The 27342-nt window shown below is 37.0% G+C and overlaps 2 protein-coding genes across 14 annotated transcripts in view; one reads left to right on the top strand and one right to left on the bottom strand.

Annotated features, from left to right (window-relative positions):
* The window catches only part of lrrc7 (leucine rich repeat containing 7), a 136727-nt gene extending 116616 nt beyond the window's left edge, over positions 1-20111 (top strand). For 8 of the 11 annotated variants that reach the window (XM_039691371.2, XM_089134188.1, XM_039691369.2 and 5 more), the window contains 7 exons: positions 1588-3304; positions 4632-4781; positions 9997-10122; positions 11404-11634; positions 15427-15519; positions 16716-16790; positions 17843-20111. In XM_039691371.2, coding sequence (XP_039547305.1) covers positions 1588-3304; positions 4632-4781; positions 9997-10122; positions 11404-11634; positions 15427-15519; positions 16716-16790; positions 17843-17950 — 2500 coding nt within the window. In that variant the 3' untranslated portion in view covers positions 17951-20111. The remainder of the gene's footprint in view (positions 1-1587; positions 3305-4631; positions 4782-9996; positions 10123-11403; positions 11635-15426; positions 15520-16715; positions 16791-17842) is intronic. The other 3 variants (XM_039691375.2, XM_039691373.2, XM_039691374.2) reach the window with 2 other exon arrangements.
* lrrc40 (leucine rich repeat containing 40) lies at positions 15405-26740 on the bottom strand. Of its 3 annotated transcripts, none has more exons than XM_089134190.1 (15): positions 26474-26740; positions 25954-26135; positions 25538-25611; positions 25318-25447; positions 24408-24531; positions 24176-24318; positions 23920-24092; positions 23267-23357; positions 23102-23147; positions 22869-22974; positions 22686-22793; positions 22488-22598; positions 22047-22124; positions 21708-21893; positions 15405-15537 (listed from the first exon to the last, which is right to left on the bottom strand). In XM_089134190.1, exons 1-15 carry the CDS (start codon positions 26619-26621, stop codon positions 15531-15533), a joined length of 1707 nt encoding a protein of 568 aa, XP_088990316.1. In that variant the 5' UTR covers positions 26622-26740; the 3' UTR covers positions 15405-15530. The 3 variants fall into 3 exon arrangements, with proteins under 3 accessions (XP_088990316.1, XP_039547311.2, XP_088990317.1); XM_039691377.2 differs by lacking the exon at positions 15405-15537 and adding an exon at positions 19739-20591 and having other exon boundaries at positions 26474-26739; XM_089134191.1 differs by lacking the exons at positions 15405-15537; positions 25318-25447; positions 25538-25611 and adding an exon at positions 19739-20591.
* Positions 26741-27342: the final 602 nt, after the last annotated feature.

Raw genomic sequence — 27342 nt, 5'->3', positions numbered from 1 at the left:
GCTCGCACTCAAAGTCACACACAGCAGTATGACTCTTGCTGTCATCTTCAATAAAGTGTAGCTGAAAATCCATCTCTGTTGATAATAGTGAACTTTTTTATATTAGTACTGGAGAAAAAACTTAATTATCACTCATTTTACTACCTGTTCTTCATAAGAACTCTTTGAGAGATTTCTGTTTTGATAATCTCGCAGAAGTATTACATGGGAAAAATTTTGTAAACATTGAAATTTTTTATTTCTATTTGATGAGGATGGCAGTTCAGTCAACCACAGTGATATTTCCCAGCACTTTTCCATTTGTACACTACATATGGTATATTAAAGGGACAATGTGTTCGAATTTTTCCCATCTAGCGGTGAAATTGTATTTTGCATTCAAACGATTTGTGCTCTCCAGCACCTAGCTTTTTCAACGATAGTCGTTATATACCAAAAAGCTATGATGTCTTCTGAAAGCACTTTGTCGAGTGTTCCTTCGGGTGAACAGTTTTTTATTTCAAACAAACTGCAACTTGACACAACGAACAAACAAATGTTACAGTATGAATTACTGACTGTGAAACTTGCTGGGCTAGTAACAAGCGCTTCTCACTACTCTGCTCCTCCTTTTCTGCTTTTTGTTACATGGGGCTGGCTCCGAATGAAAACGTGTTGTGGAAATGTGTTGGCCTAGTGCTTTTTGTCCATCTCTGCTATTATAGTTTTTCAAGATGGCAGAATTCTTCGTTTATGAGGATAAGTCAGATAATTGGCAGAGGTATTTGTACACCATTGAGGACATATTTATGAATAAAAATATTGATTTTGGGGACAATGTGTGCCTAAAAATGTACACATTGTTCCTTTAAAAAAGTTAGTTTTAATTTTCAATATTTCATCCCCAACATTACTCGAATGAAGACATCAAGTTAAAGTGAGCATCAGCTAAAATAAAGCATAGCACATAGAGAAATGAGGGGTAGTGGTTGGTTGCCTAAGGAATTTGGGCTGTACACTAATGTTGTAGATTCAGTCCTAAATGAACAAGGAAATAGACAGTAACTAAGATTGCAAACCTGTGTTTTAACTATTGTGCCCTTGAGCAAAGTACTCAACCTGAACTTGCTCAAGGGATATTATGCCATATACACTAAGTAAAAACCTTTTAATTTAAACCGTTTACTTTGAGTAACTTGGAGTCTTATTTTATTTTTTATATTTATTTATTTATTTGTTTATTTAATATTATTATTCAATTATCGTAGAGTATTAATATATGAATATAATTTACGTTTTTTCAGGAATATATAATTATAAATATAATACTACCTGTATAAATACCCTTACCTTGTCACAAAAAGGTAAATGTTTTGATATTTTGAGAGGCTTATTGACTTTGACACACAGTCGTGAGAGACTACATGGATTTCCTTTTGTTTTTCCTGCACAGTTCTTGATGCACCACATTACATTACTGAGTTTTAATTTTATGACATTGAAAATGCTTGTCATATCCAGTTTATCTCCATGTTTTTGTGTACAGATTTTTTTCGTATTGTACACTGATAAAATCTCAAATATATACTTATCTGAATATGTCAACAGGCTGGCCCAGTCTTTCCCAAAGCCCATTGAAACCAAGCCCCTTCTGAGCCAGAGGGAAACACCTCCTTCCAGCACCCTGCAGCAGCGAGGTGAGAGGCGACCACTCAGCGACACCTTCGACAGCTGGAACGATGCCCCCCACTATGATAACACAGGTTTTGTCTCAGAAGAGACACCTCTTGACACTCCAAGCAGTAGTGCTGGAAACCCCATGCTAGGCTCAAAGCCCCGGAGTGCCTCGATGGCACATGGGCGACGGCCTCTCATGAGACAAGAGCGCATTGTGGGAGTTCCCTTAGAGCTTGATCAGACGCAACACACTTTCCACACAGTCCGCACCAACCCTGAAACTGAAGTGCCTCCTTCCTCTAACCCCTGGCAGAACTGGACGAGGACTCCCAGTCCCTTCGAGGACAGGACAGCTTTCCCTTCCAAGTTGGAAATTACTCCAGCCAACAGCCCCAATCCTGACCGCAAGGACTTTGAACAGGAGATGGGAGAACTACCCAGCACTTTTCCCTCAACTAGAGCCTGGGGGTTTCTGGACTCTACGGACTCAGGGCCGGGACGAGGTCATCCCAACATTTATTCACATGTCCAGGGTGGAAAAGACCCACTCAAAGGAAACACCATGGTTGTTAGCAAGAGTTCTGAGAGACTTTCGCCAATGATGAAGGAGGTAAAAGCGAAATTTAAGAAATCTCAGAGCATAGATGAAATGGATACTGGGTCGTACAAGGTTTACAGCATCCCCTTGGACCACTACAGTTCTAGCATAGAAAATCAGGGAAGTGTTGATAGAGCAGACCTCCCTGTACCACTAGAACAGAGCATGTCCAGGAGCCAATCAGCTCCAATGCTGGACGATGACATGGATGGCTACGGTTTAAATAAAAGCTCTCAGCAGCAGAAGCCTGCCATCCCAAAGAAAGTTTACCATTTTGACCAAAGCTTCAACCCGCAAAGAGCCATGGATCTTGTGAAAGCAGACAGGAGAGTTCCTCCACCATTCCCCAACGCCCCTGAATACATAAACCAACCTGGGAAGACATTACCAAAGGAACTTGTGAGCCCGAGAGGCTACCGAGGCTATCCACCGATGGAACAGATGTTTTCATTTGCTCAGAATGCAGTCACTGACGATGCCATCAATCCACAGCTCTCTGTCCAGCCCCAGCGCTCCAGGCCGGGCTTCCTGAGGCGAGCTGACTCTCTGGTAAGTTCGACAGAGATGGCGCTATTCCGCAGAGTAGCTGAGAACCATGAGCTGCAGATGGCAGAGCACTACAACAGGCCTCAGCAGATAAAAAGCATGCTGGAACAACAGAACAGCTTGTCTACCATCTCTGACACCCAGTTCCACAAGAGGAATGGTAGGTATGATGAAGATTACTCGTCTTATCAAGAACCCAAAAAGCCCATTATGGGATACCCGACTAAGAGTCTGACACAACGTCGCCCCCTGTCTGCACGGAGCTACAGCACAGAGACATATGGGGCATCTCAGGCAAGGCCAGTGTCTGCCCGACCCACCATGGCTGCACTGCTAGAGAAAATGCCTTCAGATTACAATCTTAGTACATGCACTGAGAAGAGCCCTGAGAGTGACATGAAGCTGAGATCTGTCCCTCAAAAACAAGAGGACCCGAACTCCAAAATGCCAGTAGATTGGAGACAGCAGCTGCTTAGACACATAGAAGCGAAGAGGCTAGACCGGGTGAGTAAGCAAGCTTTGCTTTTTGTTCTTCTACAAAAGTGTTTGTTGGCTTGGAATTTATCTAAATGCTCAGTATTTGCAAGAAATAAATTAATTTGTTCTTTAAAGGTCCTTGAACACTGAGTCCGAAATTTTTTTATGCATTTTTCTGTATTTGTCACAGTGGCTCTGAATTGCCAAAACACCTCAAAATGCAAAAAATGAAAAAAACCCGATCCCAATTTTTTTTTTTTTTTATGACGGACAAAAGTTTCGGAGGTTTTGTGTAAACGTGATTGGCACAACGTGAGGTCATATTTATTTTTTAAAGAACGAAAATTCCCGATGAGAATTTCGGTGTGCAAAGACCTTTATTCTGTCTTAGTCTTATAAGTCATTTTATACTTTGTTTGTAATAATTTAGATCTTAATAACAAATTTTCTACTTTATGTTTAATAATTGAGATCTTAATAACAAATTTTCTCAGTGCAGTATATTTTACTATATTATTAAATACCTACATCTTTATTTTACATAATATGCTTGTTTTATATATTAAAGACAAATCTTAAATGAAGGCCACTTTTTAGTGTATAGACACGTGAATAGTTGGGTGAATCATAAAACATTAAGCGCCTGGAACATATTTCACTACAAAATCAAAAGAAATTCTGCATAAATAAAATTAAGCTTCTTTTTAGCAGATTTTTTTCATTATGATTTTTGTGCATGTTTACCTTATTTTCACTAAATTCAAGCAAACCATTCCCTTTTTCAAAAACTGATGATTTGAATGATGAAAATGATTTTTAATACATTTTTTATTATTATTATTCAAAAATGATTCTCGCTTCTCAGATTTTTCTCTCACTTTTCCAATAATGGAAATTTTGAAAAAAAAAAAAAGACCTTTAAATAATTTTAACAATGCAAAAAAGTATTGAATGGTCCTTAAATGGCTTTAAATTCTTTATGCAGAATATCTTTCTTTCTTTTTTTTAATTGTGGTGAAATATGACCCTGCCATTTCTTTCCTGAGATTCACCCACTTATGTATTCAGCTTTTGGTGGTGAGCATTTGTTTCTGTGCAAGTGGAATACATTACTACAGCATACTTCCATTGTTCATGTAATTTAGTCCCACACTGCTGTTATTAATATTCTGTAAACTGCATATCACTAATGTGCCACGTCGGCGGTAATGACGTACTGTTGTTGTTCTGTTTGTCAAGCTTACTCACTCTGTTACAGCAATGTGCAGTCCAGTGTACCCCAGCTACAGGCTTTTGACCTTTCTGTGTGGCATTCCCATTCACTCATGTCATGTGGTTGTTTCCCTCCAATCAGAGCGCTGTCCTTAAGCACAACACAGTAAACTTCGGCATGCTGTACTCTGGAGGCTATGCTGCACCGCATGCCAGCAGAAGCATGACAATAAACTTTTACAATAACACAAAGCATGAAAACCAAACAACTCAGTGGCTACCTCTACCAAATGTGAGTATGAAGCAACTTCAGCCCCAGTTTCAGCATGAAGAAGTAAAACTTATATTAACGTAACTTCTCCTATTGAAGATCGTCTTTTTAGATCTATCTCTTTTGAGTGGCTTCTGCTTTAACTTCTCAAACAGTGGTAATATTATCAATTTGGCACATTATGTTGTATGGTATAATAGCCTTTCTATAAGGCAAACCATCTAAAACAGTTCACAGTAATCTAACACTAATCTAACACTTCACCTGTTCTGAGTTCCAGGCTAGACACTGTCTCTCACTGTGATGTTAAACATATATAGGTGTTTTCTGTTGCATGTGCTCAGTCTTTGTGTTTGGTCTATGCACTACAGTCTTTCTATGTCCTTAAATCACAGAACAAAGCAATCTGTGACTGACAGCAGAGATATATTTATGAAAGGCCTTCTTGATCTTTATAAAATACAATCAAATTCAATAAATCAAAGTTCAACTGTCAGGTGAATTCACTAACCATTAACACCACCACTGAGTGTAGCATATCTGTGTAGACAGTTCACCAACCTCCATTTACTTATTCACCAATGGGTGATTGCTATACTGTAAGAAAATAGATGTTAGCGAACTGCTCAAATCAAGCCATATTGCAGTAGTTTAGTAATGCTGTAAATACACCAGATTGCAGTAGTTTAGTAATGCTGTAAAGTACACCAGATTGCAGTAGTTTAGTAATGCTGTAAAGTACAGCAGATCACAGTAGTTTAGTATTGCCATAAATTACACCAGATTGCAGTTGTTTAGTAATGCTGTAAAGTACAGCAGATTACAGTAGTTTAGTAATGCTGTAAAGTACAGCAGACTGCAGTAGTTTAGTAATGCTATAAAGTACAGCAGATTACAGCAGATTGCAGTAGTTTAGTAATGCTATAAAGTACACCAGATTGCAGTAGTTTAGTAATGCTATAAAGTACAGCAGACTGCAGTAGTTTAGTAATGCTATAAAGTACACCAGATTGCAGTAGTTTAGTAATGCTATAAAGTACAGCAGATTACAGCAGATTGCAGTAGTTTAGTAATGCTATAAAGTACACCAGATTGCAGTAGTTTAGTAATGCTATAAAGTACAGCAGATTACAGCAGATTGCAGTAGTTTAGTAATGCTATAAAGTACACCAGATTGCAGTAGTTTAGTAATGCTATAAAGTACAGCAGACTGCAGTAGTTTAGTAATGCTATAAAGTACACCAGATTGCAGTAGTTTAGTAATAGGGCTGGGTATTGAGACAAATTTCACAATTCGATTCGATTTCGATTCACAAGCTTGCAATTCGATTCGATTTCGATTACGATTCGATTCGATTCAATATCAATTATTTTGGATATCAGTTACAATAAATGGCAATTTTTCTCAAGGGAATCAAATCTCTTAAATGCGGTAAACTATGGACTATATATATATATAGTCTAGTTGTAGCCTACTAGGCTTCATCAACCTAATATGAAGGTAATAATTAAGTGTTTTGTAGCTATACAAACACTTAAATTACACTTTTATTTATTTTTATAATAAGAAAATTATATGAAATATAAACATTTAAATGGTGGCTGTCATAAAAACTTGCCAGATTTATTCAAATATGCATTAAATATTGAAGAACACTAACGAGTGTGGACTAACGAGTTTATGTGGGTTTTCTGAGGTAAATGTGACGATACATGACATTGATTACAAGCTGTTTAATTGACGTCTTTCCACGGTTGAAACGCAGATTGAGCGAATCAATGTGACATGATACGGATTTAGATAAGTTGTACTCGATCTTTTAACACACTTTCAGACTTTTCAACTGGTATTATTAACCCGGAAGAGAGATCAGCGCTGCTGCTTCTCTGGAGCTGTGCCAGAGCGATCTCACGCCAAAACGGCAAAACGCTATTTATGTTTTTGAATCTCTAAAGAAAATGGACGTAATTTGAAAATTGAGACTTTGTTATATATCAGTAGTAACAAAGCAGGACAAAGATTAGTGCGATTTGTTGGATGTGCGCAGCCGCGATACAATGTCTCATTCATTCAAATGAAACAGGATGACTAATCGATTCTTGAGATTTAAGAATCGATATCGGTTTGTAAAAATGAGAATTGATTAATATCGAGAAATCGATATTTATTACCCAGCCCTATTTAGTAATGCTATAAAGTACAGCAGATTACAGCAGACTGCAGTAGTTTAGTAATGCTGTAAAGTACACCCGATAGCAGTAGTGTAGTACTGCTGTAAAGTGCAGCAGATTGCAGTAGTTTAGTAACGTTATAAAGTACAGCAGAGTGTAGTAGTTTAATAATGCTGTAAAATACACCAGATTACAGTAGTTTAGTAATGCTGTAAAGTACACCGGGTTACAGCAGATTGCAGTAGTTTAGTAATGCTGTAAAGTACAGCAGACTGTAGTCGTTTCACAATGCTGTAAAATACACCAGATTACAGTAGTTTAGTAATGCTGTAAAGTACAGCAGATTACAGCAGATTGCAGTAGTTTAGTAATGCTGTAAAGTACAGCAGATTGCAGTAGTTTAGTAATGCTGTAAAGTACACCAGATTGCAGTAGTTTAGTAATGCTGTAAAGTACACCAGATCACAGTAGTTTAGTAATGCTGTAAAGTACACCAGATTACAGCAGATTGCGGTAGTTTAGTAATGCTGTAAAGTACACCAGATTGCAGTAGTTTAGTAATGCTGTAAAGTGCAGCAGATTGCAGTAGTTTAGTGACGTTATAAAGTACAGCAGAGTGGAGTAGTTTAATAATGCTGTAAAATACACCAGATTGCAGTAGTTTAGTAATGCTGTAAAGTACAGCAGATTGCAGTAGTTTAGTAATGCTGTAAAGTACACCAGATTGCAGTAGTTTAGTAATGCTGTAAAGTACACCAGATTACAGCAGATTGCAGTAGTTTAGTAATGCTGTAAAGTACACCAGACTGCAGTAGTTTAGTAATACTGTAACGTACACCAGATTGCAGTAGTTTAGTAATGCTGTAAAGTGCAGCAGATTGCAGTAGTTTAGTGACGTTATAAAGTACAGCAGACTGCAGTAGTTTAGTAATACTGTAAAGTACACCAGATTGCAGTAGTTTAGTAATGCTGTAAAGTACAGCAGACTGTAGTCGTTTAATAATGCTGTAAAGTACACCAGATTACAGCAGATTGCAGTAGTTTAGTAATGCTGTAAAGTACAGCAGATTGCAATAGTTTAGCAATGCTGTAAAGTACAGCAGATTACAGCAGATTGCTGTAGTTTAGTAATGCTGCAAAGTACAGCAGATTGCAGTTGTTTAGTAATGCTATAAAGTACAGCAGATTACAGCAGATTGCAATAGTTTAGTAATACTGTAAAGTACACCAGATTGCAGTAGTTTAGTAATGCTGTAAAGTACAGCAGATTACAGCAGATTGCAGTAGTTTAGTAATGCTGTAAAGTACAGCAGACTGTAGTCGTTTCATAATGCTGTAAAGTACACCAGATTACAGCAGATTGCAGTAGTTTAGTAATGCTGTAAAGTACAGCAGATTGCAATAGTTTAGCAATGCTGTAAAGTACAGCAGATTACAGCAGATTGCTGTAGTTTAGTAATGCTGCAAAGTACAGCAGATTGCAGTTGTTTAGTAATGCTATAAAGTACAGCAGATTACAGCAGATTGCAATAGTTTAGTAATACTGTAAAGTACACCAGATTGCAGTAGTTTAGTAATGCTGTAAAGTACAGCAGATTACAGCAGATTGCAGTAGTTTAGTAATGCTGTAAAGTACAGCAGACTGTAGTCGTTTCATAATGCTGTAAAGTACACCAGATTACAGCAGATTGCAGTAGTTTAGTAATGCTGTAAAGTACAGCAGATTGCAGTTGTTTAGTAATGCTATAAAGTACAGCAGATTGCAATAGTTTAGCAATGCTGTAAAGTACAGGAGATTACAGCAGATTGCTGTAGTTTAGTAATGCTGCAAAGTACAGCAGATTGCAGTTGTTTAGTTATGCTATAAAGTACAGCAGATTGCAATAGTTTAGTAATACTGTAGTACACCAGATTGCAGTAGTTTAGTAATGCTGTAAAGTACAGCAGACTGTAGTCGTTTCATAATGCTCTAAAGTACACCAGATTACAGCAGATTGCAGTAGTTTAGTAATGCTGCAAAGTACAGCAGATTGCAGTAGTTTAGTAATGCTATAAAGTACACCAGATTGCAGGAGTTTAGTAATGCTATAAAGTACACCAGATTGCAGGAGTTTAGTAATGCTGTAAAGTACACCAGATTACAGCAGATTGCAGTAGTTTAGTAATGCTGTAAAGTACAGCAGATTGCAGTAGTTTAGTAATGCTGTAAAGTACAGCAGATTGCAGTAGTTTAGTAATGCTGTAAAGTACAGCAGATTACTGTAGTTTACTAATGCTGTAAAGTACAGCAGATTACAGCAGCTTGCTGTAGTTTAGTAATGCTGCAAAGTACAGCAGATTGCAGTTGTTTAGTAATGCTATAAAGCACACCAGATTGCAGGAGTTTAGTAATGCTGTAAAGTACACCAGATTACAGCAGATTGCAGTAGTTTAGTAATGCTGTAAAGTACAGCAGATTGCAGTAGTTTAGTAATGCTGTAAAGTACAGCAGGTTACAGCAGATTGCAGGAGTTTCGTAATGCTGTAAAGTACAGCAGATTGCAGTAGTTTAGTAATGCTGTAAAGTACAGCAGACTGTAGTCATTTAATAATGCTGTAAAGTACACCAGATTGCAGTAGTTTAGTAATGCTGTAAAGTACAGCAGATTACAGCAGACTGCAGTAGTTTAGTAATGCTATAAACTACACCAGATTGCAGTAGTTTAGTATTGTAGTTGTTTAGTATTGCTGTGAAGTACACCAGATTGCAGATATCCCACGGGAAGTTGCTTTCAGTTAAAACAGCTCAAACGTGCATTTTAGTGACTAGATTTAAGCCTTGTCTGGGAAACCGGGGAAAGGAGCTTAAAAAACATAGTAAACTTAGTAAATTTTCAAGCTTTATTTCTTAAGCTTTTATTTATAGTATATATTTATATTAAACATAGTGACCTGATAAATAAAGTTTTGTGGGAGTGTCCTTCTCACACATTGGTTCTTTAAAACAAGCACATTTTTATTTTGGCAGTGTAAATTTAGAGCACTGTTTTGAATTTTGCTTGCTGACAACACTATATCCTTTCAGACACCCTCACAACAGAGCAATATTTTAGATAATGGACAAGAGGTGGTTTCCCCAAGTAGCCAGTGGGCGCCATATTCACTGGGACGAAGAGACGTGCCACCAGAGAACATGAATATCATCAAAAAGGTATTGATTGAAATCTTTGGATTTAAGTTATCATAGTGAACACAAAAAATCTGCAAGAGAAAGCAAAAGTATTGCCAAATATTTTTTCATCCCATCTTCTCCCTTTTTTTCTTTACCATGTCCATTTAGGGGCTTCATATTTTAAAGATGAATTGGTTAAAGATTCTAAAAGAAATTATTACAAACAGTGTTTTATATTAACTGTGTAAGTATTAGGGCTCAATCAGTTATTAGCATTTCTGTTTTAAACTTCAGTTAAACAAGTTGGTAAGTTTTATTCATTTCTGTAAATATAAATATTTACTGTTTACTTCAATTAATTGTTTCATACCTGAATCAGCGATTTCCTCCAAAATTACCACTGAACTGTAAGTTTGGCATATTTAACATTAAATTGTTTTAGAAAAACACACAATACCATTTAAAATTAAGTTCATGCATTCAATTGATCAAAAGTGACAGTTAAAACATTTATAACATTTCAAAGATTTCTATTTAAGATAAATGCTGTTTTTTAACGTTTCAAAGAATCCTGAAAAATAATTGAATCATGGTCCACAAAAATATTAATTAGCGCAACCGTTTTCAACATTGATATTAAGAAAATAGTTGTATTTCACAATATTACTGTTTTTACTCTAATTTTGATACACACACACAAAATGCAAAAAGTGCTGCAAAATGATCACATACCTGGTAATAAGATAAATCATTAGCAAATCACTGTAAAAACTCTCACGTCTAAGATGGTCCCATTTGTTTCATAAGCCATGCTGAGCTGAAATGATTCATTGCATTTGTCTGGATCTCATTATAGTTTTATTATTTCCACAATACATTTTCAGAGAGACACCCACATGTCTCTGAGTATTAAACCCTGTCATGTTCTACTCTTTAAGTTTCCTCTGGCTTAACCTGTTCTCTGTGAGATAGACATCTCTGTTGTATCGTGATTGCCATGCTCATTTTTTCAAATGCCGGGGTTAATTACTACCTGCTGTCGTGATTCATTTCACAACTCGTATTCCTGCTCGGTCTCCTTAGCAACCTCAGTCTATTGGTGAATGTCTTTACGTTGTCGCTCAATATTGTGGAACATTTTGCTTCCTCTGACACATTTAGTGTTGTGAAGAAAAGTCAAACATAATGAAAATGATATTAATTCAAATAATGAAATCAAAACGTCATAAGGTAGCTACTATGTCTTTGTTCCTGTAATGATATAAAAGCACTTGCCAGCTGCAAGAATTTATTAAACATTTACTTGATGTTTGCCCACAGCCTGGTGTTCATAATCCCCATCAACAACAACCTATGATGATAACCTCAGCCACCCCATCCCATCGGACGGCCCGTGACCAGCAGTATGAGGGGGCCATCAACAAGGTGTCCATCCAGCAGTACCAGCCACCTCTGCCCATGCCCATCACCACCACCAGCCCCCGGCCTCAGAGTGCCCGCTGCTTCATCCAGACTAAAGGCCAGAAGAGTATGGATGGCTTTCCAGAGCAGGTACGGTTGATCGCACAGAATAAAATTAAAAAGAAATTAGGGGTGTAACGATACCATCAAGTCACGATTCGATACATATCATGATACTGAACTCACAATACGCTATTATTGTGATACTCCAAGATATATGGTAAAAGGTTAAAGGGATAATTCACCTCTGGAAAGACGAATGTATATTTAAAATGGGTCATTTATGTAGAAGAAATGTGAAATTATTTTTGAATTTGGAGCTTTCTAGACTGAGAAAAGACAGAAAATGTATTTTTGACTTATGTTGATGAAAGACAACAACTCCCAGAATGCACTTGCTTCACTGCCCTAGGAGGCAACGCCTATCGGTAACAGAGCGCAGTAGGTAAACAACAAGTCTGGGTATATAGTGAGTCTTTGTGATGAGTCTGCCAGAAAATGTGTTTCGAGATCGCCCAAAATGTCCGGTATTCTCATGAAGTAGCGTGTATATGACATGCCAATTCGTATTTCCATTTTTGGCGTGCTATCAAGACGCATAATCGCTTTTCAGCGTGTTTATGAACACCGGTGACTTAACTTTATTACTGTATATATAAATATATAGCTTACCTCAACCCCGTCCCTAAACCTAACCGTCACTGGGGTTAATGGCATTTATGACTATTCCCTTACCATCCTAGGAAAAAAAAGATCGCTCCCCAGATGTAGATCTACATTTTGCTTCGTTTCGCGCGGACATTTGACGGCATGTACAGACACGCGGAATCACTCGGACGTTAATGCCGTAGACATACACACGCATACATGCGGATAGCTCAAAATGCGTAGAGATAACACGCCACTTGACTCGAAAGTGCCGTGTATGTTTACGCAAAAGTCATGATGTCATGTTGGGTATTCGGCTTTTACGTTTATAGTGGCGAGCAGGACGAGACTGAGGGCCGCGGCACAATGGCGCAAGGCCAGTGGCGTGATTACCAATGAGCGACACCTGTGAGACTCACCGGTCTCGTATCGCTCACAGAAGAGCGGGAATTTTCTTAGTAATGTTCAAAACGCACATCACTTGATCGCTTGTTTAGTGTTCATGTAAACACTACATTCAGATTCACCAATCGAAATGAATTCAGTTGGATTGAAACAAAAGGTGTGCATGTAAACAATGAATGGCAAACGGCCTACTCGGCTTTCTCCACAGAACAAGAGCCTGCTAGCTTAGCTTTCAAAAAGATGGCTGACACTATGCGTACATTCTGTGAGTGAGCTCCACCCTTTATGGCGGGTTGAGAACATGCAGAATAGCCCCTACTACTGACTGTAGTCTTTAGCCTCTGGCCAAAAAATCCTCCGATGACGCAAAATGATGATTTGTATTTCTACTAATACAAAGCTTAATGCTATGTGATCATGGAATATTAATACAGTGTTTTCTTCGTTCAAATCATCTTCTTCTTATGACTAAACAGGCTTTCACACAGAGCCCAATTAAGTAAAGCAAATGTGCGTTGCGATGACGCTCAAATCAGTAGATCCCTATGGGGCTATTCACACCAGGCCCAATCAAACGCAGCGCAATGCACATTTGCTTTACTTAATTGTGCTCAGTGTGAAAGGCTCTTTAGTCATTAGAAGATGATGATTTGAACGAAGAAAACACTGTATTAATATTCCATGATCACATAGCACAATTAAGTAAAGCAAATGTGCATTGCGATGACCTTGAATCGAATCAGTAGATCCCTATGAGGCTATTCATACCAGGCGCAATCAAACGCAGCGCAACAAAGCGAGATGTTTTTTTTTTTACCAGTGTGTGGATTTTTTGAGAAGGACCTGGCTGCAGCCTGCACGTGTCGCCCAGCCCTTACCTACTCTGATTGGCTCCATTGTCTTTCATAGGCATACTTGATAGAAAATGTGTTGTTAGTTGGTGTAGGAAAGAGTATGTCATTTATAAAACTGGAAAAGCTGTGCAGTTTCATAAAACCTTCATTATAATGCACAGAAGGGGGAAAAAAAGAAGAAAAAAAATTAGCATGTAACTCACAATGTCCCTGATTTTGTTTTGGTAAATTAAGCTGGTTTTTGGGCTAACGCACGAACGACCCCACAATATTTCGAAACAATTATTTGGTTGATTATCCACAGCATGAGGGCATCAGGTAGATGAATAAATTAAGAATAAGGCTAAATTATTTATTTATCACCATAGAAAGGAAATGAAAAAGGATGCATCAGTATCATTAGCTGTATCAGTAACATGACAAGCCATACTTATAGTTACAGAAGGTGTTATTGGTCATGCAGATGATAACTAAATTACACTGCAATAGGCTAATGTGTCTGCAGTGTTGTCTACTATTTATGTGCTATGACGCTTTCATTTTCATCACTACATCTCAAAGCATAATATTAGATTTTTGCTACACTTTATTTCAGAAAAACAATTTGTTCCTCGTTATTTTAAAGTGACGAAATCGAGAACTTTTTATCTGTTCGTGCCATGATTCAGAAACAATGCGTCTGGAGTCTGTTGCTATAATAAAGAAGAACACTTTCACATACCTGACTTAATAAACAGCACATTTTTATTTTAGTGCTGTTAATGTTGTGGTTGTTTCAGCAAACAGTTTAGTAAATTCAGCTTAAAAGCCTCAAGTAAAATTGTGAACTATGCTCACGTATTTTATGTCCTTGAATAAGCAATGTTTTAATTATGTTATTTCAAGTGCAACCAAAAATTAGATTTGAAAACATCACATTTTGGCTCATTTTAAGCTCAAACTGAATCCAAAAATCTCACAGCCAGCCTCCAGGGTCAAATATTGTGATTCACATCATGAAGTATTAAATCAAGATCTCTGTGACCAGTTATGTGACCGAATCTCGTGATCCGATTCTTTTAAATAAACTGGTTCAACTTGCAATAGCTTAAAACTCAGTGATTCAATGAGACGGACATAGCTAGTTAAGTTAACAAAAAACAGCTGAAGTTGTCTCAGATTGAATGTGCTCTAGACTGAGCTAAACCTTTATAAGCACTATCTTATTTGTGTGGAATTAGACGCCTCTTTCATGATGGCATTCGCTATCAATCCATGCACTACTCTGACCTACACCAACTACGAACACATTTTCTATCATGTATGCCTATTGAAGACGGATGAGCCAATCAGAGTAAGTACAGCCCCGCTTCCATCTTCAGGTGAACTTCAATTTTCTTTCCCCGTCCTCCCCATAATGAAACGAGACATCCAATTAGATTCCAGCTTACCCGAGCCCCTGCTGTTACACAAAATTGTGAGAGTGGTGGCGCTGTTATGAAAACCTCTAAATCTATTCCGGAAGAGAGAAGAGAATGGGTGTTGAGTTCTTGTTATCAATGTGTTTCTGAGAACAGATTTATTCTTACATGTTCTTTATACGGATTATCATTTCTATTCAATTTCCACTGAATTGTGCGATCTGAAGAGCTTGCAAAAAGCATACAGATTTCTTCCGAACGTGTCTGAACTCGAGAGCTGTCAATCATATTATGTGATCATAACTCCTGCCCTGCCAAATGACGACATTATGTTAATTTCCTCATTCTAAAATGAATAGCAGGCAGATATGTATGGGTACAATATGCGTCACATAACTAAACATTCGTCATCGTTTTCGAACACTTTTCACAGTCCACACTACAGTTCAAATGTATTAGTTTTCAGAGGACAAAAGCACTGTCTCGAAATGTAGGCCGAAATGTAGAAGAAAAGATGTGTTTTCAAATGTGTGTGAATTAAGGTAGACTTAGGCTTTGATTGATGTTGTTGACAGCTGTGTGTGAGAATCGAGAAGAACCCTGGCCTTGGTTTCAGCATCTCAGGGGGAATCAGTGGACAGGGGAACCCCTTCAAGCCCTCGGACATGGTAAGACCATTTCACTCTCTGTTTTAAAAGGACAGAGCAAAATGAATATAGTATGCTAATTTCTGCATTCTCATAAACTACATTTAAAGGATGCTTTTTTAGAACAAAATCAAAGCTATCTCTCTTCAGTCAGTAAAGTGTGTCTCTCTGTAGAGTTTCCATGGAAACATGCACTACTGCAACTTTGCACACCAGCTGATTGCATTACCTTTTAACTTTTTCTTGTCTTGGTGATAGTTCAAACAAAAGTGTTTTGTGACTCAAATGTTGCTGATATTCTCTTAAAGGGATACTCCACTTTTTTTGGAAATAGGCTACTTTTACAACTCCCTCAGGGTTATGCTGTTTTCGAATCAATTCAGACGATTTTCTGATATTTAGAAGAATATCAGTAACCAGACAGTTTCTGGTCTCATTGACTTCCATAGTAGGAAAAAAATATACTATGGAAGTCAATGAGACCAGAAACTGTCTGGTTACTGATATTCTTCTAAATAACAGAAAATCAGCTGAATGGATTCGAAAACAGTTAAAACCCAACTGTTTAACTCTGAGGGAGTTGTACAATTAGCCTATTTCCAAAAAAAAGTGGAGTATCCCTTTAAGCATGTGCAAAAAAGATATTGTACATTTGTTTCATGTGTTAGATTGAAATGGCGTCAATTTGCATGAAAAAGTGTCGTTCTTTCCCCCCATAAAGTATACAATTTAGCATAATGATTGCTTGTGTTGTATACTGTTGCTTTGGGGATCTTCTAATAAACCGAATCCCTGTGAGCCCTGATGAAATGATGTAGTTTGGTGGACTCTCAATATGTGACGTCAATAAGACTTCATATGTGTGCACATGGTGCATACTGATGGGTCCCACATGTAATTTAAATATGTATGCTTTATAATCTCTGCCTTGATTTCAGCACAAAAAAAAAAAAAAAGTCAGTAATGGATCCTTTACTCTTGAAAAAAAACTAAGAAAATTTATCAATAGCATGTTTTACATTTACTTTTTAGTTTAACATTTGCATTTAGTTATTAATTGTAAAAAGGTAATTTTATAGATACGTAATGTAATTATTTTATAAATTACTTATGAGTTGGAGAGAAACCAAAGAAAATCTAAATCCAGATTAAACGGCAAAGATTCTAAACCATAGTCACCATGTGGTTCCTAACCTCATATCACTTTTGACTTATAGGGTATCTTTGTTACTAGGGTACAGCCTGATGGACCTGCCTCCAACGTTCTACGACCAGGGGACAAAATTCTGAAGGTAACACTGTTCTCCATCACATTGTCCCACGAGCTGCGACAATGCATCCTCCGCCACACTGCAAGTGGAGGGCTTTGCATGTGGCATTAAATGTCCAGTGTGTGTGTGTGTGTCTCAAACAAGTGAGCATGGACTTCTGTTGTTATGTTTGTCCAACCTTGACATGACAGACTTTTATAACATTTTAAGCTGCCACATTTCTTATAAGTCAATTTTAACGGCATGAAATAATGATATATTAAATATATATAAATAATGGAATTATGAATTTAATGTATCAGATATTACTAATCAATGCAACCATCTACCTCAACTTGACATTTACGTTTATCTTCGATGCAGATTGAATCTGGTCTTTTGAAAATGTAGCGAGATATATCCCTAATACCTCCCAATAAAAGAACTAATTAAAGTGCCACTATTATGCTAGGTTAAAGGTTCTTCATTTTGTTTTGGAGGTCTCCTACATGCATCATTTGAATTTTCTTATAAAATACATATACAAGATCGTCTCTCTAAACCCCTCCTTTCCACTAGCCTACTCTGCTCTGATTGGTCAGATGGCCCTTACATATTACACGAAAGGTAATATTCGAAAAATCATAATGGGGCACTTTAAATACAAAATAAGTCTGTATGTTTAGCATAAAAGCGAAATGTCTGGCATCGCTGCCTTTACGTGTAACGGGGCAAAGGGGCGGTCCAGGCTCTGTGTGCCTAAATAACTTTTTGGGAAGTTATTGGGCTGTCTCTGGTTTTATGTGTCGCTGTCAGTCGTCTGCAGAAAGCAGCTCCTTCTACTTCCACAGATGCAGAGTCTAAAGACCAGCTTCTTTCCACCTTCTCTCCTTTTACAGCATGATCTCCTGTATGCATCTCTCTATTCTCTCCCTCACAGTGTATATCTCTTTATCCTCTTGAGCTAGGTCTGTTCCCAGCCCTCCTGTGCTGCCGTGCCTGTTCCTGCCCCCCTCCCTCCTTCCTTCCTTCCTTCCTTTCCTCTCCTCTCCCAGTTTATTTTGTTTACCATGTGCTTCATTCTTGCATTGCAGGCAAACGGACATAGTTTCTTACACATGGAGCACGAAACTGCAGTGTCTCTTCTGAAGAATTTCCCGAAAACTGTGGACTTGGTAATCTTAAGGGAGAGCACAATATAAATATTTTTATAGCTTAAAGACTTCTCAACCAGATGGAACACAGGAACTTGTACATCGTCTTTTTATCTAGGAACAATTTTGCCAATTGCTGGACCAATGGCAAATTCCAGTGCCAAATGTACACTAGAGGACATATATCTAATAACGTTACGTACGGCTTACACATTCTATACCAACATACATTTGTTGAAATCTTTTCGTTGATGTTGTTGATATTCTTCTTTATCTCAGCCTGTGGCTGTAAGTGGGTGCATTTTTTTCCTGCTTATTTATATGGCGTATTATTTTGTACCTATTTTTCCTAGCAGCTTTTCAGTTTGATCTTGGAGCATGAAAGCACATCTGCTTTTAAGGACATTTACCCACCATAACACTGCCTCAACTTTGTAAATGCCTTGTGTAAATATATACATTTACAACTCAAATGTGATTAGAGCGTAGAATGTGAATGAAAGACACATTGATGATTTTCTAACGCGCTGGCGAGTTTTTGTAACAATCTAGAAGAGATATCCTTCTTACGAAATGACAATTTAGGGAAAACTAACAAAAAAAAAGTCCCCGTCCCCTTTTAACAATTCTGTATCTGCACAAATCAAATGACAGAAAAGATTCCCTGAGCAATATTTCCTCCGTTTTTGAGGTTTTCCGGCAGCACCCTCTATTGGCATACATGGATTTTACCTGGCTCAGATCTTATTCATTCGCTAGGTAATGTGAATGCACACTTCCATGTTTTTTTCATTGAAAATTCATGCTCATGTGGCAGTTTATTGGCAACAGTTTTCAATATAAAAATGTACTTTCATATCACATACTACAGCTTAAATGGAAAAAGAACGCAAAAAAGCTTAATTCCAGTTGCTTGATGTTGTTAAGCTGCTTTAAGTTTTTTCAATAATTTTTTTTTTTTAAATGGGACAACAAAGGGAATTCCTGTCATAATAAAACGGACTAGAAACGGTGTACACATGTAAGGCTTTACTGATTAGAGCATGCTTTCACTCTTAAACTTGTTTTATTAGGATGCTTATTAGGGGTCTTATGTGTTTTGGACAAACTGTTTTTACATACCCATTGTTTCGCATCTCTTTTGGCATTTTTCCCCCTTTTAAATCAGCCATCATTGTGACAAACAGTGCCATAATATCCCTCCCAAAAAAGAAAGAAAAGAAATCCAAGGCATGTCTCAAATGTTGCAAAAAAAAATGTAGCATTTAGAGGGAGAGTTGCGAGACTTTTGGAAATGCACTCTGAAAGACCCCAAACACAACACCCACTGCATTTAGCTCCAGAGAAAGATTGAGTATTAAAGATTATGATGGATGATGCAATTAATTGTTCAAAATACTATTGTGAAAGAACATTTGATAATGATTATTTTTACTAAACGTTTTGAGATAATGGTTTCTAATATATTGATATTAGCTATGCTCAAATTGTTAAATTTTATAAAGAACACAGAACCAATGTATGGACAGAGAGTTAGAGTGAGGGAAGGAAAGACTAGAAACAAATATGTACAATTCTTTCTAAAGTAATTGTGAATTTGTGTCATAAACATAAATGTATATGAATATACAAATGGTCATTTTTGTATGTGTTTAAAGACCTATTGAATATAAAAGGTAATATATGGTACTATTCAGTCTAATTGCAGTATTGATGTAAATAACTATGAATGGAGACATTTAAATAATTTATTCCAATAGATTGTGAATGTACTTAAAGCTTTCTGCAGTATTAAGACTTACTGAACTTGAATGCCGTTTCATTTTTGTGCAAAAAGTAATATATCTAGAATAAATTATTCAATTTAGTTCAAAAGAATTAGTGACAATTTATCATATCATTTATTTGCACATGCAAGTTTACTCCTTCCGATTTTTTTCTGTATTACAGCAAATATGTAATTGATGACATATATTCTGTGTCTAGAATGCATTTTGCAGATGATATATGTAAATATTTAAAATCGATTTTAGTTACAAAAAATTCAAACAACAAACCTGTATAAAAAGGAGAAGAAAGTCCAATGCTGTTCAGCAAATATTGGAGCCATTTTCGGCTTTGGAGTACAGAATTTTTTCAGTATCTAAGAGGTGTTTTGAATAATGTATCTTTATTGTACAAATAATAAAAATGTCACTATTGTTACAACTGCTCATTCTGTGGTCCTTTACAGACGATGAAACACTCAATATTCATAATTTATCACTAGTGCTTTCATAATGGAAAAACGTTCACACTGAAAACCAATTATAAAGTTTAAAGCTTGCACACACACATTTTTTTATTATTAATTTGATTTCATTTTGTCTTAATTTCAGTACAAAGCATGCTGATGTGTTTATTTATAAAATATGTCATTACAAAATTCTGTAATGATTTTACAATGTCAAAACAAGTGGCAGGAGATTATTTTTTGTCTTGTATATATTATCAAGTGTCATGAAGTGCAAATAAAAGTGTTATGGCACTTTTACAGAGTTGACCGCTTATCACCGATGGTTGAATTTATATTAAACGTAAAAATTATGTTGGAATACGACCTCGGAGATACTCTAGGACAGCATCTGTTCCTTTACTAAGGATGGCAGCTCTTGGATTACGGAAAGGATTCCCATCAAGCATTAGAGCCCTAAAGACATAAGATAAATCATATGATCATGTTAAACTAACGGTCTCAAGTCTGTAAAGATCTGTTTATGTCCAATTGGAAAGACTGTTCATTTGATCTCTCTACTTCACATTTAGTGATGCTCCAATCAGCTTTATTAGGGCCGATTACCGGTCACAGAATGGCAGGGGATTGGGAATCTTTTATCTATAATCTAGCAGAGTTTGCACCATTTGTAGAAATAAAACTAACTATGAATTAACTGTATTGGGGAAAAAAAAACAGTAGAAATAGTCTACTATCAAGATCTTGAAAAAACACCAAGTGCTTATTTAATTGTATTTAGAATGAGATAACTTAAGGCTACTGTAGGCCATCTTTCTTAAATAAGGCTAAGTAACAAAATTATTCCAATCAAAGAGGGGTCAGGCAGACCAACACACATTAGATAAGCTAAATGGGATGGGATCAAGTTATACTTAGGCATACTTGGAAATTGTATCCTCTTAATACATTGACTACATAATAATTGGCAGCAAAATGTAAAACTTGTTACACCAAACCAACTACATCACATCCAAACCACCCCCACAACAAAAAACAAAACACCACCACTTTTCACAAACATCTCGCAGCACGAATGTACCAATACAAATAAATAAAATATCTCCAGTTAACTAGCAGAGCATTCATTTTGTTCATTTGTTAAATAAGAGGCGATCTATCGCTGGAATGCTTTTTTAAAATCAAGCGATCAAAGTGCTTGTTACCGCTGAGATCAGTGGCGCGGATACTGTGTTCTCTTATGGCTCGCACACAGCCTCCACTTGGTCACGCGCTTCAATCCGTTGTGGAGACTATTCGTTCCGGTGAAGGAGAACTCATGTTAACACTGGCAAGCTCCGATCTGCTGTTGCGTGCCCGTGCGCCACGCATGCAGGTGGAAAAAAGTTGCGCGAGTAATTTGTCACGTGATCGGCTTTTTTGATCCGCACTTTTGGGGTTTGCCGATCAAGCTATTTTACATCATGATCGGCGGCCGATCAATCGGAGCATCACTACTCACATCATTCATGTAAAATATGGACTCTACCCAGACCTCAGTTTGCTAGAATCAGAAGGAAACATAAACCTTACCTCAGACTGGTACAGTTGCCAAGTTCTGGTGGCACTTGCATGATATCGTTGTTGGACAGATCCAGAGTAGACAGACTATTTAGGGTCTTCATTTGGACAGGATCAATGACTCCAACTTGATTGCTACTGAGTAAAATGGTTTCAAGGGATGAGATGCGGTAGAGCACATCTGGGAATGACTTGAACCTAAAGATAAATAATGATTTAGACAACAAACACGAGTAGAGATATCATATATATATCATATATATATATATATATATATATATATATATATATATATATATATATATATATATTTAGTAACTATTTTGTAAGCGTGGTAATGGTAGAACTTGCCGATTAAAAGACAAAATAACACTCCGCAGCTTGGTTAAGCCTTCTAACTCCATTGGCAGTGAGGTCAATTGATTGTTCCTGAAAAAAACAGTTTTTAAAAAAATCATTAGTTCAGTGCACATTGTAAGATGTAAATTTTAAAAGACATCAGAGGTCTTATTTTGAGAATTCAGTGTTTTATTCAGAGTAATATGCTTTAAGTATGTATATTTTGTATAAGCAACATTTACCAGAAAACAAAATATCTGAACTCAGAGATTTGTCCTTTAAAACTCTAACTAATAATTTACCAGCCACAACATAATTATAGATCTTTTGTCCTTTGTGCCATTTTAGAGATACAACACTATCAAAAGTAGTCAAATGTTGCAGGTGTGACAAAAACATATAATTAAATCTTGAAATTGGAGCCTTAAAAGGCATAAAACTAGTTAGGATTACCTGAGATCTATATGTAGCAGCTGTTTCAGTTTGGAAAAGTCCACTGGAATGGTTGTTATCTTGTTAAACTCAAGATTAATGTCTGCCAGAGTGTCCTTTAACTCCATAATTCTAGAGGAAATGAGAGAATTATTTTAAATACACATTGTAAGTGTTCAGTAAATCTCTGCAATGGAATGGCCATTGCTGTTACTGTACCTCGGTGGAATTGCCGTCAGCTGATTTTTGCTGAAGTTCACGTTGGACACAGGACTACCATCAACGGCGTCGAATACTTCATCAGGAATGGATCCCTCCTGTTTCTCGCTAAGGAAAATGCCAAATCTTTACTGTCAAAGGCACAAATTCCTCTCAAAGTTGCTAATGAGGAAGTTGTGTTACCTGTAGTCTAGCGTTTTCAGAGTTTTGATGGCATGTACATTGATTTTAGCTTGGCTTGGCAGAGTCATTGCTGTTTTTGGCTCTCCTTTCAAGCCCCCATCAGGTTCTACATTTCAAACATGACAAAAACCCACAGTGATGTTACAAAGAATCTTCTTTGATGATCATTTAAAATCAATGATCATTTAAAAATGACATTATACTCTAATCTTTACTTAGTGTGTTAGACATACCTTGTATTCGACTTCTGAGATATTTTAGGAGCTCACCAGTTCCTTTCTGCAAAGAAGATACTATAACAGTTTCTGATGCATTTCACTGATGACTTTTCCGGTGTTGTATCTGAGATTAATAAGAACAAAGGAGGACAGACAAGATGGGATATGTTGAACACTCACAGTCAGAAGGTCTCTGCGGATTGCCCTCAGTGGATTGCCCTCCAAAGCCAAAAACTTCAGCTTAGGTAATGTGCCAAGTCCACATGGCAGACTGTTTCACAGAAGAAAGAGACTTTGAATGACTTACTTTCTTCTGCACAACAGACGACATTCTGAAAACTGTTGACCATTGACTTCCGTTGTATGGAGAAGGAAAAAAAAAAAAAAAGACATCTCAAAATATATTTTGTGTTTCACAGAAGACAGATAGAAAGTGACAAGGGGGTGAGTAAATGATGACTGAATTTTAATTCATTCCTTTAATATTCACTATCCCTTTTTTATCCGTTTTTGGTCATTGAAGAGTCATGTTGAGGATCAGAATACAGAAAGTCATACTTGTTTGGAGAACGACATGAACTGACTGAGTAAATAATGACAGAATTTTCATCGGTTTCATCTACAAAAAACAATTTTTACGCTGTGCTCCCTTCATCTTGCGGTACAATAATTCTTAAGTATTATACAACTGATTTGCAGATCTGTATTGCTTAATGAGTATTAAAAAAGGGATAAGTTTTTGCTTCAGAATTTTGCTTCCCAGTAGAATGTGATACAAAACAAAGTACTATATTTTACAGTATACATGCAAAAACATAATTAGTGTCCAGCACCTGCTGATGTCATTGTTAGTCAGATCCAGTCGCTCCAGGCCTTGCATTAGAGTTATTTCTTCAGGAAGACTCTTCACCTTGTTATCTCTGAGCTCCAAGAAACTCAGAGAGCTCAAGTGCTTCAAATGATCTGCCTCCAACACCTCAATTTGGTTGTTCCCACAAAAGAGTTCCTTTAAACATATAAACCGGCTTGTGTTAGTCTTTTTTTAAGACAAGCATAACTTATTCTACCACATCAGTGGATTTGGTTTACCTTGAGTGTTCTACAGCAGGGCAGTTCGGGAAGATATCGTAACTTGTTGTGTCTTAAGTAAAGCTGCTCGAGGGACTCCATCTGAGCCAGGACGGGAGGAATGCTCTCTATTTGATTCTGTGAACAGTCCAGCAATCTCAGGTCTGTGAGGATTAATAAAAGAAGGACGAGTTCACGGGTTAACCAGTAAACATGATTCACATCTAACCTGCTGCCTGCTGTCAAAACATACTTTTCATTTCACTGACGGCAGGAGGGAGACTCTGAAGCTTGTTGCAGGACAAATTCAATTTCACAAGATTTTTCAGGTTTGCCAGGCTTTCTGGAACATCCATTAGATGATTATTGGAGAGATCCTTTAAGAGGGAAGAAAATGAAAGAAGTAAATATTTGGAATACTGGAGTATATCATTCTTAGCAACATCTTTGATTTCTAACTGTAAAGTATAACAAATGATCATACTGCAGTGGATTATTTTTGATGTACGATACTGTTTAAAGGTGTAAAATCCCCATTTTACCAGACCAATGTTTTGATGACTTATTGAAATGTTGTGGAAAGTAAACACTGGAATATTTTATTCCCATCTGCATCCATTGATTTTCGTTCTGTTTTGCTTAATTTCCCGGGTCAGAACGTCTGCATTTGGTAGTTTCAGCAGTGTAAGTGTAAATGCAAAAATCGGATATGGGTCACTTTTAAAAGATGATGTAAGCAGGTCGTCAAACAAAAATCGGATATAGTCAGAAAATCGGATTTGGGCATCAAGACCTGCAGTGTAAATGCAGCCTAAATGCATTGAAGCAACTGCCATGTGATTGGTTGATTAGATAATTGCATTAATGAGAAATTAAACAGGTGTTTCTGTGTGTGTGTGTGTGTGTGTGTGTATTATATTATATATATTACAGTTTTTTCGAGTAAATTTACAGTAGATGTAGCATAAGAGCACAATCCTTCTTCTTCTTCTTCCAAAAACATAATAAAAATCTTCCCAACACCAAACCTAGTAGTATGCATTGATTTAAACGGAGAGATATTAACATTATTTAAGGAACTAGGCATTTATGATGAAGTTAGAAGGTTAAATGGCCAAATACTGTAGTTTGTTGCTGGTCAAGACAAGAGGTCAATCACTTACAAGGTCATCTAAATTAACCAGGTTCCCCAAATCCAGAGGAATGTTTTTGATCAGATTCTGTTGCAGATGGAGACATCGCAAGTTTGTAAGCCTCCAAAGACCCAAAGGTAATTCCGTCAGTTTATTGTGACTGCAGAGAGAACCAAGAATTATGGCACAAGGTCTTCACAGTAAATAGATTTATCTATTGCTTTATCCAGAGTGTTGCCTCAATCTGTACCTCAATATGAGCTTCTGTAGTTGTTCTAAATCTCCAATAGAATCTGGTAGTGAGCTTAGTTGATTGTCATGGACCTGGGAAAAGGCACATAGTTTACAATTCATTACAATTTACACCCTCAAACTCCATGGAAAAATACAAAGATGTGAAATATTTCTATTTGACTCACTCAAAAGCTGTGCTGATACTTTGTCATAAAAAAATAGAAATACTGTTTTACTAATGGTCTCAGACTTGAGGACCCAACTTTATATAATAAACTATAAATGTCCGGTTTAAACTTTAAACGACTAGTTATATTTATTTAACCATAGTACAGTCCTCTATGGTCCTTATATTTATTTAAAAACAAAATAAATATACGTTTTTATTTATAACATTAGTTTGTCAAATGAAACATGCTGAAACAAACCTACATCCAAGACAAGCAGGGCAGGGAGGAGTTTGACGTTTTCAGAGAGGCTCTGGAGTTTGTTGGAGGACAGCAGAAGTTTGGTCAAATCTGCCTGTTCCCACCACCGATCTGCAGCTCCGAATGACAAGTTCTGTTGAGATTCCTCAGGCGTGTCAATATTCAACCTCCACACACTCTGAGGAACTGAACCCAAATAACATTATGTAGAATCTTACAAAAATACACAATTTTAATCATAGTTTCACCCCAATGTACAATTGTTGCTACAGCTGTTGTTTGTAACGTTAAACGTTATGTCTAATTATAGAAGTTCATTCAAACTTTTTTTTAACAAATAAATATTTGACATTTCCATTCATTTTTCCATGAGATAAATGACAAATGTCATATCTGCATTACGGTATGTCAGCACCACAAATTATGGATGCGTTGGTAGCTATAGTTTGTTTTGTTTGTGAGGTTAGTTCACTGAAGTAGTCCTTTTCCAGTCACTGTGTTAGAGACTAACGTTATTTGGTTACCTTCAGTTAGACCACGCCCGGATAGATTGAGTTGCCCGCTCTTTCTAGCAGCTTTTAGTAATCCAGATGGGACAGGACAGTCTTCTTTCTCTTGTCTGAATCCTGCTCTCGAGTCCACAACATGTGCTCCTCTTTTGAAACGAGACATGAATGCGATATTGTGCGTTTAACACCTGTAACGTTAATTTAGTAAACGTGAATGAGATTGTGGACGGTGTTGTGAAGTAAACCGTCAAATACCTAACCTAAACATGGCCTCCGATTTTTAAAATAAAAGTCCCTAGGAACGAAAGTAGTTTTCCATGGCAACCAAAATGAAAAAAAAAGTAGGCTATTATTAAGAAATGAACATATAATAAATGTATTTAAGAGATGTTAAAATATTTCCTAACATTCTAAATATTTCTATTTTAATAGAAACCTTTTATGTTTCAGTAGTGACCCATAGAAATACAGGAAACACTAATTACACCTGCAGCTCCAAATAGCCAGTATTAGTATTAACACATATTTTCTTAAATGTTACAAATGTTCCTCTGTTTGTGTTATAAAGCTGTATAGATGCACAGTGGCATCCAATATAGTAATATGATCAGCAGATGGTGCTAGCTAGCCTTTATAAGTGAACAACAAAGACAACAGCTATTGCAGCCATTTAGATAAAACCACCCAGCCATAATAAAGAGATGGCTGGGTATAGCGGAGAGTTTGTGAGATTGTGGTTAGGTCTCAGCAGCAATAAGGTTGTAAAGGTCAGTAAGCTGGGTGGGGGATGGACAGGGGTGACTCTGGGATGCCAGAGTCACTGTCGAGCCCTCTTGAGGTGTTGTGGGCTAGTCGACGAAACACTGAGGATGGAAGGTGCCCAC

The sequence above is a fragment of the Pimephales promelas genome, chromosome 8 (assembly GCF_988280905.1).
Source record: "Pimephales promelas chromosome 8, fPimPro1.hap1.1, whole genome shotgun sequence".
In the NCBI taxonomy this organism is placed as follows: domain Eukaryota; kingdom Metazoa; phylum Chordata; class Actinopteri; order Cypriniformes; family Leuciscidae; genus Pimephales; species Pimephales promelas.
This window is presented reverse-complemented; position numbering and strand designations above follow the sequence as displayed.